Source organism: Cetorhinus maximus, chromosome 11, assembly GCF_964194155.1.
Source record: "Cetorhinus maximus chromosome 11, sCetMax3.hap1.1, whole genome shotgun sequence".
In the NCBI taxonomy this organism is placed as follows: Eukaryota; Metazoa; Chordata; class Chondrichthyes; order Lamniformes; family Cetorhinidae; genus Cetorhinus; species Cetorhinus maximus.
Genome location: NC_135889.1, coordinates 52,302,251 through 52,317,948, shown reverse-complemented (window position 1 = coordinate 52,317,948; position 15,698 = coordinate 52,302,251). Strand labels below are relative to the sequence as shown.

Sequence of the window (15,698 nt, the reverse complement as noted above, 5' to 3'; positions counted from 1 at the left end):
CCATACACAACATAGTTAATGCATTTCCTTTATCTATCCAATCGGTCGCTTGTTTGAAAAAATCCATTAAATTTGTCAAGCACCACTTGTCGATAACAAATCAGTGATGGAGGTCCTTGATTAACACATGCATGTTAACTAAACCATGCATGTTTTGGATCTGTCTTCTTTTGCCGTTGGCTTGATTGGTTTTGGCAAGTTTACTCTTGCGATACTGCTGGCTAACGGAGATCAGTTCCTGGGCACCAGCAACACTAGCAGCTTTTGTACCAGATACATAAGGACTGCCTTCCAAATGATTCTGCGAGAGTTAGTGAGTAAACATTTAGAAAAATGGAACTTGTCAATCATCAGCATAGATTCAGGGAAGAGACATCAAATATTTCCTGGATTTCTCAAAGCTATTTCCAACATATTGGATGGGATAAATGAAGTCCTTATATTCTTAGATTTTCATTGAACTCTCAATAAAGTTTCAGATTAACAATTAATGATTATTTGTGTCACAGAATGTGAGGTTAATATTGGCACTATATGGACAATTGATTTATCAGCAGATAATATATGATAGCTATAAACAAGAAGGTTTTAGGCTGGAAAAGTGTGGTAGCCCAGGGTTCTAGAGAAAAATCTATAACTGCAAAATGAATCCACGCAGTGCAGGGTGTGAGCAGGTTTATTTTCACTCCCCAGGGGGCAAGCAGCTCAGCAGGCTGCTATCTGCATGGCCCATGTGGTGTTAATATTTGATATGGACACATGCAGCTGTATCCCCTGTGTGTGTCCGAACTTGTAGAATCCTTACTTCACACAGTTCAACTGGCTATGTCACAAGGACGCCAAAATTGGATAATGCAGCTTCTGGCAACAGCTGCATTGTCCACTCTTAAAAGAGTGTTGGGCCTCTTCATCAGTACTGTGCTGTTGCTCTCAATCCTCTATCTGGGGCTGCTTTGGCTTGGCCGATGACAGTTCTCAGGTGCCATAATGCAGAAACTCATGAGAGAAGTTGGTGTGAGGGAAAGGGGTTGGGAGGGGGGGAAAGAGGTCCATGGTCACACCATCAGCAGCTTGCTCATCATACTCACCCAGAAATTGAGGCACATGAATTTATAATCCTAAATGGACAACATTATAAGAGACAGGGGAAATACTGTGGAATACTGTTGGCTGTTCCTTGATTTGAGGATGACAGTGTCGCGATTTTCTGCCAAGGGTCTTCATGTGACTGAACAGGCTGATTCTCGGCCTGCAGATCTTTGGGTACTTGAGGCAGGATTTGCTTTTTTTCCTTTCCTTCTCTGGCGCTCTGCCTCAGTATTAAGACTTTGTGCGTAATGCAGCTTGATGGACAAGTTGTCGCCATTCTGAATGATTGGTAGCAAGCTCCTCCCAGTCAACAATATCAATGCTGCCTCGCTTCAAGGAGAGCTTCAGAGTGTCTTTGTGGAATATTGGAGACAGATTCAAAAAGGGTTAGTTTTTTTTAAGTAATTGGACCTATTGGTGGCAGAGGCAATTCAATTGGGATAAGCATTAAAAAATAGAACGCGAGCAAGAAATCAAAAAAGGGAACAAATCTATCACAATGTAACATTGAGCCAAAGTGGTGTTAGTTACTCCAGCAAAAGGGCTGAGTCAATTAATCATTTAATACAAGATATTGCTATGGTTGAGACTGAAGTTTCTTACCCAAGAGATGGCAGAGCAGTGGAATAAACTACCAAGGAAAGCAAACAGTATAAATGGGTTGAACAATCAAGTAGATTAATTATTTGAGACAGAAGGGATTGAGAAATATGGGGGTAAGTTTGTTGGATGGGAAGGTCTCTTCCACGCTTAAATATTTTTATGTTGTAATAAGGATTGTTACTGGTAAAGTATTAAACAATATTAGGAGTAGAGTCTTAGCTGTTACCTGTGAATGAAGACTAATCTGTTTTCCAACAGCTTAACACAGCTTTGTCAAGAGCAACATGGCAAGTTGCCTGGGAACATAACTGATACCTTATCTTAAACTATCTTCCTTAGTTTTAATGATTTAATTCTCATTGTCTGTGACAATCTTCCAGTTAGAAAAAAAATCCATCATTGTTCAAATATTCAATCCAAAAATTATGGGAAAGAACAACAAATATCTGCAGAGCAAAGCTAAAATGAATGCTACCCTCAGTAGGCAATGTGACTGAATGTCTTTTCAATAACTGATGGACATTTGGAATCCAGTAACTAAAGGCAAAACATTAATAAAATTCAAGGGTCTTAAACGTCAATAGGCAAATTGTCAACATAACTATTTTTAAGTACCATTATTGTCCAAATTGTTGCCTCAATGTTTTGAAATACTCAGTGAACTAGTTGAATGTGAAACATTGGCTGGGATTTTCCGTGCCCTCTTGTGTTGGGTGTATTCGGTGACGTGAGTGGACAATATGGCGTGATTGGTTTCACGAAGGTGTGAAACTAGTTTGCGGTTGTTCACTCAGCCTGCCGATGGCGGGCCACGTTTCCCGCCATCGAACGCCAGGAACCTCATCATGATACATCTGCATATCATTATCAGGCCAGCACTCCAGAATCATTCCCCCCCACCCCCAACTGCTGGATCATCCACCCTGCCACAACAGCATTTATAAGGCATGTACTTAGTGGGCTGCACTTCGCTCGGCACTTCAAGATTTATTTGCTTCCTTGCTTTGGTCAGCACACATGGTCATCAACTCCAGGCTTCGCAGACAGCACCACATCACTTTTAGGGGGGCTCACAGGCAGATCTCGATCCTACCGGAATAGCCAATGTGGGTGGCTTTTCAATGGCTGCAGGGTTATGGCTTGCTTGGGGAAGGGGAAAAAGTGGTCTCAGGCAAGGGAAGAGGCTGCAGGACAAGGGCTGTACTGGGGAAGGAGGGTAACCCAGGGTGTGTGTGGGGGCACATGTTGATCTGTGCAAGAGGCCTCAAGATGGTGAGTCTTCAGAGGAGATGAGGCCAGATGGACATGTATGTGTGTGAGAATGGGTGGTGATGTCCCTTGAGCTGGCAGTGAGTGAGATGCCAGTGATTGTGCAATGGACTTGAGTGTATGAGTTTAGAGTGATGAGATGGTTGCCTTACCCTGGCTGCAGGGCTGAGATCATTCATCCTCTATCTGCATTGGATGGCCAACCTCTTCTGTGCAGCATTGGCACTGATCACCCCTGCCATCGCCTACCAAGCTGGAGTAGTAAAGTTGCTGCCCCTCCTGCAGCCAGAGCGGGGATAGAGGACATCACAGCGGGCCTCCATGGTGTCCAAAAGGCGCTCGAGGGCTGGGGTTTTTCTTGCCTTTCAGGGCCATGTCTCCATTGCTGCAGTCCTGGGCTGGAAGCACTGAACGTAGCTGTGCTTTAAATGTGGTTCCTGGCGTGATGAAGCGGTGAGGTGACGGCATGGCAGGTGAATTTGAGCCTGCCCACCATGGAAATGGTGTGTATCCTGGGAATGCATAATTATTGTAGTGGGTTTGGGACAATATGGCGTGAAAAGCCACCACTGCGGCCAAAGTGTGAAACATTGTTTTTCCCGCCTTATACTGCACCTAGTGCAAATCTGGGACGATTCCGCTCATTGATTTAATAAATTGTCTAAGCCTCATAGTAATTTCAACTTCATTTTTGCAACTAACATCACACTCATTTAATAGTCATATATGGAATCTGGGGTTAGGGATTTGTGTGCCCCATTTTTAGACGCAGGGGTTGTGATTTGCAACCTGCTCATGCTCTTTCCAATTGAGGTGGGCAGCACACAACTTTGTGTGCACCCACTTCACCTGTATGAATCTAATAGGTCCCACATTGCTTGCTCCTTCTTCATGCTGCCGGCTGCCTCTGCACTCAGGGCTGCCCCTCTTGGGGGAAGGTGGTGGTGTAGTGGTATTATCACTAGGCTAGTAATCCAGAGACCCAAGGTAATGCTCTGGGGACTTGGGTTCAAATTCCACCATGATAAATGGTGGAATTTGAATTCAATAAAAATTTGGATTTAAAAGTCTAACGATGACCAAGAAGCCATGTCAATTGCCGAAAAAACTCATCTGTTTCACTAATGCCCTTTAGAGAAGGAAATCTGCCGTCCTTACCTGGTCTGGCCTACGTGTGACTCCAGACCCAGGGCAATGTGGTTGACTCTTACATGCCCTCTGAAATGGCCTAGAAAGCCACTCAGTTATATCAAACCGCTAAAAGGTTGATAAGGAATGAAACCGGACGGACCACCTGACATTGACCTAGACATTGGAAATGACAATGGCAAACTCAGCGCTGTTGACCCTGCAAAGTCCTCCTGACTAACACCTGGGAGCTTGTGCCAAAATTGGTAGAGCTGTTCACAGACTAGTCAAGCAACAGCCTCACATAGTCATACTCATGGAATCATACCTTCCAGATAATGTCCCAGACACAACCATCACCATCCCTGTCCCACCGGCAGGACAGACCCAGCAGAGGTAGTGGCACGATGGTATGGAGTTGCTTTAGGAGTCCTGAACGTTACTCTGGACCCCAAGAAGTCTCATGGCATCAGGTCAAACACGGGCAAGGAAACCTCCTGCTGATTACCAAGTACAAACCCCCTCAGCTGATGAGTCAGTACTCCTCCATGTTGAACACTGAGGGTGGCAAGGGCACAGAATGTACTCTGGGAGGGGGACATCAGCGTCCATCACCAAGAGTGGCTCAGTAGCACCACTACTGACCGAGCTGGACGAATCCTAAATGACATAGTTGCTAGACTGGGTCTGCAGTAGGTGGTGAGGGAACCAACAGACAGGAAAAACATACTTGACCTCATCCTCACCAACCTGCCTGCTGCAGGTGCATCTGTCCATGACAGTATCGGCAGGAGTGACTGCTGCACAGTCCTTGTGGAGACGATGTCCCGTCTTCACATTGAGGATACTCTTCATTGTGTTGTGTGGCACTACCACCGTGCTAAATGGGATAGATTTCGAACAGATCTAACAACTCAAGACTGGGCAACCATGAGGCACTATGGGCCAACAGCAGCAGTAGAATTGTATTCAACCACAACCGGTAACCTCATGGGCCCAACATATCCCCCACTCTACTATTACCACCAAGCCAGGGGGTCAACCCTGGTTTAGTGAAGAGTGCAGGAGGACATGCCAGGAGCAGCACCTGGCATACCTAAAAATGAGGCATCAACCTGTTGAAGCTACAACACAGGACTGCTTGTATGCCAAACAGTGTAAACAGCAAGCGTCAAACAGAGAAAAGCGATTCCACAACCAAAGGATCAGATCTAAGCTCTGCAGTCCTGCCATATCCAGTCGTGATGGTGGTGATCAATTAAACAACACGCTGGAGGAGGCTCCACAAATATTCCCATCCTCAACGATGGGGGAGCCCAGCACATCAGTGCAAAAGATAAGGCTGAAGAATTTGCAACAATCTTCAGCCAGAAGTGCCGAGTGGATGATCCATCTCTGCCTCCTCTGGAGGTCCCCAGCATCATAGATGCCAGTCTTCAGCCAATTCAAATCACTCCACGTGATATCAAGAAACAGCTGAAGGCACTGAATACTGCAAAGGCTATGGGCCCTGACAATATTTTAGCAATAGTTCTGAAGACATGTGCTCCAGAACTTGCCGCACCCCTAGCCAAGCTGTTCCAGTATAGCTACAACACTGGCATCTACCCGGCTATGTGGAAAATTGCCCAGGTATATCCTGTACACAAAAAAAGCAGGGCAAATCCAACCCAGCCAATGACCATCCCATCAGTCTAGTCTCAATCATCAGTAAAGTGATGGAAGAGGTCATCAACAGTGCTATCAAGCTGCACTTGCTTGGCAATAGCCTACTCATTGATGCTTAGTTTGGATTCTGGCAGGATCATTCAGTTCCTGACCTTGGTTCAAACATGGACAAAAGAACTGAACTCACCGAGTGAGGTATCAGGGATCCCTTGCAAAACTGGAGTCAATGGGAATCGGGGAAAACTCTCCACTGATTGGAGTCATACCTAGCACAAAAGAAGATGGTTGTGGTTGTTGGAGGCCAATTATCTCATTACCAGGACATCACTGCAGGAGTTCCTCAGGGTAGTGTCCTTGGCCCAGCCATCTTCGGTTGCTTCATCAATGACCTTCCTTCCATCATAAGGTCAGAAGTGGGGATGTTTGCTGATGATTGTAGAATGTTCAGCACCATCCGCGACTCCTCAGACACTGAAGCAGTCCATGTCCAAATGCAACAAGACTTGGACAATATCTAGGCTTGGACTGACAAATGGCAAGTAACATTCATGCCACACAAGTGCCAAGCAATGACCATCTGCAACAAGAGAGAATCTAGCCATTGCCCTTTGACATTCAATGGCATTGCCATCGCTGAACCCCCACTATCAGCATTTTGTGTCCCACCATTGTCCAGAACCCTGAACTGCATTAGCCATATAAATACTGTGGTTACAAGAGCAGGTCAGAGGCTAGGAACCCTGTGGCGACTAACTCAACTCCAGACTCCCCAAAAGCCTGTCCACCATCTACAAGACACAAGTCAGGAGTGTGATGGAATACTCCCCACATGCCTGGATGAGTGCAGCTCCAATAACACTCAAGAAGCTTGACACCATCCAGGACAAAGCAACCCACTTGATTGGCACCACATCCACAAACATTCACTCCCTCCACCACCAACACAGAATGGCAGCAGTGTGTACCATCTACAATATGCACAGCAGGACCTCACCAAGGCTCCTTAGACAGCACCTTCCAAACCCATGACTACTACCATTTAGAAGGACAAGGGCAGCAGACACATGGGAACAGCACCATCTGGAAGTTCCCCTCCAAGCCACTCACTGTCCTGACTTGGAAATATATCACCGCTCCTTCACTGTCGCTGGGTCAAAATCGTGGAACTCCTACCATAACAGCACTGTGGGTGTACCTATACCACATGGACTGCAGCAATTGAAGAAGGCAGCTCACCACCACCTTCTCAAGGGCAAATAGGGATGGGCAATAACTGCCGGTCTAGCCAGCGATGTATACATGCCATAAATTAATAACTTTTTTAAATCGTTGAATTTTAAATGATGGAAAATTGAACATCAGGATAGAGAAAGGCTTCCAGTGTGATGCACTTGGCATTAGTGGTGGAGCTAGGCAAGGGGAGGGATGCCATGGTGCTGCACAGGACCAAGAGGAACATCCTAGGAAGTGAGAGGGAGTAGATGGCCAGTGAGGTCAATTTCCAGCATCTGGACCCAAGGAGCTGGCTACAGTGCCATAAGAAGTCTAATGACCTCACGCAGGTGGTCAAGGTCAGTGAATGCATCGTCACATAATATCTCCTACCCACCACACTACCAACCGCTCATGCTGCTCAATGAACCACATCCACATAACTCATCAGCAGCACTCCCTGGCATTCAGGACTCACACTTAACATCTGGATATTCCACTTCACCCTCAAACACCTACCAATTCTTCCAGCTTCACACCCAATATTCACTGCCTCCACATCCAGCTATTTAGCTATTCACTCAAACACAATGCTGCACAATCACTGACAATCTGTCCAGTTTCTTGCTGAACAAGGTGACACATGGAGGGGAGCAGAGGAGGCGGGGGTGGGTAGGGGTGGTGCGAGGCAAGGATACCTGCAGCTCCTGAGCTCTATGAAGGAGATAGTTCTCAGCATCATAGGGCCTGCTGTAACAGAGCCCGTGGCATCTGGCACCACTGATAACATTGAGGGCAATGGTATGTTCATCCCTTATGCCTCTTCTTTACTCCCAGAGTACCCTTATCCTGCTACCTAGCATAATGAGCAAGCTGCTGATTCTGTGACCATGGACTTTTTGCTTCACATCCCATTCCTCTTCCCTGACCCCAACCTTCCCCTCCTGATTTTCCTGCCATCAGACATCTAAGTACTGCCACTTGCCCAGTCACAGGAGCTCAAGGAGGAAGAGCGAGAGAGAGAGAGAGAGAGCAATAGCACAGCACTGATGAAAACTATCAGCTAAGACACTGTGGCTGCACTTACCTTGGAGGTTAATATAGAGTTGGGATCAGCACGTGGTGAGTCATGCAGGCATGTGTGGGCTCGTTGGAGGATGAGGTCGCAGACAGGTTCTACTACAGACGACTCGGATGAGGATCTTGATGGGGCAGCAGGAGAGTGCTGATGGGTATGCACATCAAGATGCTGGGTTCATTGGCTGACCTGATAGACAGCCTCATGTCACTCTTGAGCAGCATGTAGGACTCCAGAATCCAAGTTGGCAGAGGGAATAAAGTGGAGCTTCCCCTCTTCCCAGCCTTTTCTCTATCCCTTTCTTGTGCTGCAGCTCCAGAGGCATTGCAACTGCTACTCACAACCTGTTGAAACCTTAAGGTGGAGAGGTTACCTAATCCTCCGTGTCTGAATGCAACAACACTCTCTGGCAAATCCAGGACTCACCACAGCACCTCCAAAAACACTATAGAGTATTTCCAAACACTTTGCGATAAAAGAAGCTCTTCAAACTGACCCTACCTGCAATTTGAGTGAACGGTCCTTTTAGGAACGCTAATACAGAACCCATCTTGCAACTTTGTGCCTGTTATCTGCAGGATGATGTACGCTTTCTTTGCTCGGGACAGCAAGGTCCAAAATTAGGTATCCTGGCATCACATCTGCAGATTGGGTTGTGTGACATCTGGAGAGCACACATTCAGCCTTCTGGTGCACACTGGGGATGCCCCCACCTGTTTCTTTTCCTGAAAGAATGTCACGCAGGCTGCTCAGGGAGTGGCCGGCATTGTGCTCTACAAAGCAGCTCTAGGCCTCTACAATGCCATCTCTAGCAGAGATACAGCAATTAACTTTGCATAAAGATAAAAGCAAAAAACTGCGGATGCTGGAAATCCGAAACAAAAACAAAAATACCTGGAAAAACTCAGCAGGTCTGACAGCATCTGCGGAGAGGAACACAGTTAATGTTTCGAGTACAGACTCGAAACGTTAACTGTATTCCTCTCTGCAGATGCTGTCAGACCTGCTGAGTTTTTCCAGGTATTTTTGAATTAATTTTGCATCCCTGGCTCCTAATTCTGAACCTTCAATTCATTGTATCCAGCCCCTTGCTTCACCTCAGACTCATTACTCTAATATTATTTTCGAAGGGAGGTTTATAATTTGTGCTGAAATAGTGCAAAAAATGCAAATACTTGAAACCTTAACTAAAAACAGAAAATGCTGGAAACGCAAAGCCAGTCTGTCAATGTCTGAAAACAAAACACTAGAAACTGGAAGATGAGTAAACTCCTTTACAAGGACTAAACAAGATTTAAGAGAGACAACAATGCCTAGAGTCAGAGTCATGGGCACACAGGCTTCAAATAGGTTTTGTAAAAACCTGGAAATGAATAAATAAACTGCACACACTGCACTGAAGGTTATGTGTTCAAGTCTCATTCCAGAGACCTGAACATATTATTCAGGTTTGCACTTCAGTGCAATAGTGAGAGAGTGCTGCACTATCAAAGGTCTCTCCTTTCAGATGAGACATTAAACTGAGGTCCATCTGCCTCCTCACGTGGATGTTAACTAACCCATGGCATTATTCAAAGATCAACAGGGGAGTTCCCCTGGTGTAAAAACAGAAAATACTGGAAATATTCAGCAGGTTTGGATCATGTGTGGTGAGAGTTACAGAGTTGTGTTTCAGGTCAAGGCCTGTCATCAGAACAAGTTCTCCTGGTGTCCTTTTATCTATTTGTTCTTGGGATGCGGCATTGCTGGCAAGGCCAACATTTATTGTATTTCACTAATAGTGCTGCTGGGAGGGAGTCCTAAGGTGTTGACCCAGCGACCATGAAGCAACAGCGTAATAGTTCGAAGTCAGGATGGTGTGTGACTTGGAGGGGAACTTACAGGTGGTTGTGTTCCCCTGTGCCTGCTGCCCTTGTGCTTCTAGATGATAGAGGTCGCGGTTTTGGAAGGTGCTGTCGAAGGAGCCTTGGCGAGTCGCTGCAGTTTATGTTGCAGATGGTACAATGGCCAATGTTTATCCTTTAATCAATACCTAAAACAGGTGACTTGGTAACATTTCATTGCTGTTTATAGGAACTTGTGCGCAAAGTGGCTGCTGCACTTTCTAAATTATAACAGTGACTACAGGAAAAAAGTACTTAATTGGATGCAAAGCACTTTGGAACACACTGAGGTCGTGAAAGGTGCTAGACAAATGCAAGTCTTTCTTTCTTTGATACACAAAGAACAGTTCATTGAGGAAATTAAAATATATTAAAACATGCATAACTTTAAAATAGCTACATAAAGCAATGAAAGGCATGTTAAGTTGGAGCAATTTTAGTTCTAGCAGCTCAGTGGGTGGCCAGTTAAAGGCACCCTGGTTACTTACCTGCCCTGAAGCCACGGAGAGTTAGCAGGGAAGACAGCAAGGAGACCTACCTAAAGCCATAAGATCCTTTTGCAATATATGTTTTTGATGACATCATTGGGACCTAACTTCAATTTTAACTCAGTGGCAATACTCCTGCTAAGATGCACCAGTGTGTGACTGCACAGCAGCCCGAAAAGTACTGCACGGGACTTGTTCTGTGATAAATAATGCATTCACATGGCTGCAAAAATACTTAAAGGTACCTGGCATTGAATATAACGGGTCGCACACAACAATAAGTTATTGCTTAGTGGCTTGAGTGTGATTCTGCAGTAGCTTACCCACCAGACAAAGAAAGGGGGCGTGAGGATCCAGGGCCGGAAAAGGTGAAAACCAGTAAGGTTTTTCACTTTCCTAGCAAGGCTGAGGTCTGCTGTGCTCCTCTAGGTCCCTCAAAGTTAGCTCAGGCCTTCCCGGCCATAGATCCCTCCCCACTTTCCCAACCGCAAGCCACCTACGGGACAATATCGGTAACCAATTTGGTGTCAATGGGCAGCCTCCAGGCCATGCAATTTTCCACCCTTTCCCACTGATATCCTGCCTGGAACAAGTGGGAAGTTGGTTTGGAGGATTTAAATAGGGCCTGGAGTTAAATTAGCCCAGGCCTCATTCCTGGAGCACTGGGTGAATTTCTAGCTCGCACCACCAGCCATCCGCCTAAAACTGGCCTAGAGTTAAAATTGGACACGTATCTCCATAACAGAGGGGAAAGAAATGTGTGATGGATGGGAGTAACAGGCAAGAAAAATGAAAATAGCTAAGGTCTAAAGTTACTGTTCAAATCAGATGCAGCGTGGTGAGGAGAAAGGCTTGATATTGTTCTTGAAATCTCCTTTGAGGTTGGTTGGAACAGTGTAGGAGACCAATGATGAAAAGGTCATAGGAATAGGTTGGGCAGTTAAAGTGATGAATAACAGCTAGGGAGGTCAGGATCTCACTTGCAGACAGAATGGAGAAATTCAGCAAAAACAATTACGCAGTTTGATTTGGGTAACTCCAATGCAAGCATATAAATTGGAGGAAGTATACTTAAATTGCCAAATCAGACAAGAGCATTATTTATGGCTCTCAACAATGTTGTAGGAAATTATGTCATGCTGACTGCCACAATCTTACTGAACAAATAACAGATATCATATCAATATTACCACAGCCATTCCCAGAAACCTGTTATTTGTTTTCTGTGTTGACATACTTAGTAAGGCATGAATTAAACCATTTCTTATATCCTGTTACTTCTGAGAATTGTTGCCCACTCCATTCACATCAGTGCACTATCTGATGCAAGCAAGGGAAAGGTAAATTAGTAAATATGCAGTTGCATCATGGTTTTAAACATCCTTATGTTCTTTCACTTCTGTCTTTGTCCCTAACTAAGGCCACCGGGGACCAATCAGAAGATAGTGATCCCTGACATTGAAAACACAGCCATGTCTAACTTTCCCCTGAATGATAATTGATGTATTTTTTCTGAAATATGACTACCTAATCAGTGAATGGGAGTTACCATTCCAAGGTGCTCTGTGTTCAATCAGAGTCTCTGCTCGGTCAGAATCATTTTCCCAAAGAGCGGAATCAGAGCTGACGGTGCAAAGATGCTTTTGCAGAGTAGGACTACTGGCAGCTGGCCGGCCTGTTGAATGCTGGTTGACAGGTGCCTTAGATGGAGAAGTGTTTTTTTCCAAGAACTGTTCATCATGTCCTTTATTAATGTTATCATCCGCTGTTACAAGATTTGGCTCCTCAACACTGTCGTCATCACTCCTGTTTTGTTCTGTATCTTGCCTCGTTTTTTCTTCTGTATCTTGCAAAAATGTTTTTAAAAAGGAGGAAGAGAATATTTATTATAATAGCTAAATCAACTACTTTTAAAGTTCTGATGATAAACCAATAGTTTCAACTGGAATAATGCCCCATCAATATGACCACTTATGAAATCGAACACCTTACTAAGTTTAACATTTCTGCAGCCCCAAGCCCTGTTCTTCACCTCTTCAAGGAGGCATAGGTGCATTTGCCCTTTCTAATTTGTATAATTAGAGCGGAGATTGCTCCCATCAACAAAGCTCTGTTTTACTCCTCTGGTGCTCTGATTAATGCCCTCTCGTTCCTTCAACAAATACAATCAGTTTATTAAAACTTGGGGTTCAAATTTAGATTCATAAGTATCACAGCCCTGGTATAGCAAAGCAACAGCTAGCAACAAAAATATAATGCAATATAGGGATGAACAAGGCCGGAAAAAATGATGTTGGCCCATTTGGGGGATCTTAAAATTTAGCAAATAATGAACTCTGGGGGGAGATTTGTCGACATGAGGCCTGATTTCTGGGCCAAAAAGCTAGAAGTGGGGGAGGGGACGAGGTCCAATTCCTGAGAGCGAGCTCTCACACACTATCTCCCCACCAGGAGTGTCCCAGCTGCTGATCTGACACTGGTGACATTTGAATGTCCAAGATATTTGCATGAAACAGGCTTTAGTCTCCTTGAAAATGCTAACCAGGGGCCTATCATTTGGATTAGGACTTCAATGCCAAGTCTGGCAAAAACTGGGCAGAATATTCACTGCACATGATCTATTCAGTTCTCCTGAATCCACAGTGGCCTAACCAGTGGTCCTTAAAGGAACCACTGCAGGCCACTGATGTTGTTTATTTTTGTTTTTTTTTACGTATCCTAATGTGGAGTCTTGCAGAGCAGTGGCGTTCCTCCTGCTTCCACAGCAATACTGCGGGCTAATGCCAGCTTATATTCACCCCTCTCACGTTTGGCTCATAACCCCAGGCTACCTTTGGTCTGGTTCATGATAGGCAGCATTGGGATGCCTGTATCCACAGCTTGCCAATATTATTTAGGTGAGGCTTGAAGCCCAATTTCCATCGAGTCCTGGCTTCATCTTCCAGTATGCATTGCTAGCATGCTGCCCACTTTACGCCAGTTTTCGATTCAAGACCAGTTTCCAAGCCTCTGCCGTTTATACTTCTCAACATTTTCATTTACTAAAACAATTACCCAGCTTCCTCTTGGAGAACCAGCTTTATAACTTAGAAGGTTTGCTGTCTGTTTACTGAATGGGAATTTTGCACGCATCAAGTTGAGCGATGTTAATGCTAGGGAATGGAACATTTCCCCATTTATTGGGCTGGGTTACATAGGCTGGGGAGGGGTTGGCGGACTCTGGTGGTCAGAGTTTCTGACGGAAAACTTGGAAGCTGTATACTGTTTGGTTGCAGTTGTCTACGCTAATGTATATTAAGAACCTTTTTCAAATGTTTCCCAATGGTTTGGTGGGGAACCAGCTTGTCTGGTGCTGCACTATACTGATCAGAAAGGCTCCAGGTTTGTTCTATGATCTCTGTATTTAGCTAGCCTTGGTTGGGATGATATTTAGGATATTTCCATGGACTCACCGGGGGTGAAAAGGGTCTTGTGCATTGTTGCAAAATGGAGGAGAAGTAATTGTCAGCTCCTTTCAGACTCTTTCTACCGAATTCAATGAAAAGGTGGCTGTAAAACAGAGCTGCCGATTTGTTATCACTCGAGTTGCAGTAATGCAAAAGACCAGTTTCACCCCCAGTATCTCTGAGTTGGGGTGGAGTAAAGCCGCCAGCATAGTCACTTCCTATCAAATGACCCTTGCTGGTGAGTGCATTTGTGTGGACTTCAGGTGAGGACAGAGTTGAGCTCAATTGTGAAGCCCTCCTTGCTCAGCCTGCTGGTATTTGCTATGTAAGCTCCCAAATCATGTGTGATCAGGTAGTGAAGGGCTGCTGTGGAATATTACCCCAGCTAGAATCAGACCCACTACCACCCACCGCCTTCCCCCACCAGGTGAGGAAAATAAATTGAAAAAATAAATATCCTTCAACACAGTTAAAGGTAACAATGATACCTTCACAGATTATTATGGGGTATCTTGGGGGGGTACTGGGTGTTCATATAAGTCTAAAGACAACGATCTGCTGGAGTAGTGATCTGATACTTTAGAAGAGTTATGTTTGCATGGATAGAATGGTTAGATACAAAATGAAAATCACCCCCGCACACCTTGAATTGCCAGCTCTTTCCATTTGTCTTTGTTTTGCTGAATGATGTCCATCCAGTTCAACTTGAAGCATTTTAGGTCCACAGTGGATATGGAGTATTCTATGGGACAACCTCCATCTGATGGTACACTCCTTACACTGTGTCTTCTGGGTGAATCTGTAGTGGCTCCCACTCCAGTGCTGCTGAAACTTTAATGACACAAAAATCATTCATGTGGCATATCACTCAATGACACAGAAACCTTTTAAACCTTAGTTAATTATTTAACAAGGATGACTAACACTGGCCTATATGAAATCATGTCAAAAATGGATCCCATTTACTTCTGGTTTCTGCAATGAGAAACATTCAATTAAAATAAAAACGATTTTCTTTGGTTCTTGTTCCACAACACCATTGGTCACTTCTGTCTTACTTTCTTACTCCCTTGATTTATATTGGCTTGCTTTTTTAAAAATCTTGCTGCTTATGCTGTTTCTACTATCTCTTCCATTCTAGCCTTTATTATTTTTTCTATCTATAATTTAATTTCTCTTTGCTCTTTGGCTTTCTGATTCTCTCTAACATTTTTGCGAAGTATCTTTCTGTATTTCATGTTACTTTATTTGTCTACTTGCTCATTTCTTGATTTCCCTACCATCATTTATGTTTGTCCAATTGTCCCACTATTCTCAGCTCTAGCCACCTTTGGTTTATGGTTGTGTTAGCTCTGGCCTTTGACTGTCCAGCTCTTCTCTGTGATATGCTACTGAAGCCTTGGCTCTATCATGTAATATGCTTGCTTTGTCCCCTCTCCATCTCTTATCCCTGTCCTCATAATCTCTCAGCTTTGTCCTGATGACTGTCAACTAAGCCGAACAGATCTGCTAGCCAAGAATTGGCTCTTTCTGTGGTCTATTAGACAGGCTGTGGCTCTGTTCCTTTGATCTATTAAAGCTCAGGCCTTCATCATCTCTGTGCATTATACAATAATTCCCCAGGGGCTCTTAGTATTTCCTGACTGTTCCTTTATCCCCTCACTCTGCCCTCTCCATCTGCCATTTCTATTGGGTTCTGTTGTGCAGCTCTGTTTTCAAAACCTCCCGAGTCTGCCTGTCCTTGTCCGCAACCATATAATCCCCAATCCCTGTATTTTTCTGTGTCCTGAAAAATTGCACTCTGAGCAAAATACAAAATATACATCCATATCAA

General features: G+C 44.6%; 1 protein-coding gene across 5 annotated transcripts in view; it reads right to left on the bottom strand.

Annotated features, from left to right (window-relative positions):
* Positions 1-15,698, bottom strand: part of pde1a (phosphodiesterase 1A, calmodulin-dependent) — a 628,668-nt gene that overhangs the window by 26,005 nt on the left and 586,965 nt on the right. For 3 of the 5 annotated variants that reach the window (XM_078551925.1, XM_078551928.1, XM_078551929.1), the window contains 2 exons: positions 14,508-14,695; positions 11,968-12,264 (listed from right to left, as the gene is read on the bottom strand). In XM_078551925.1, the coding sequence (XP_078408051.1) occupies positions 11,968-12,264; positions 14,508-14,695 (485 nt within the window). Of the gene's footprint in view, positions 1-10,097; positions 12,265-14,507; positions 14,696-15,698 lie in introns of those variants that run through there. The other 2 variants (XM_078551926.1, XM_078551927.1) reach the window with 2 other exon arrangements.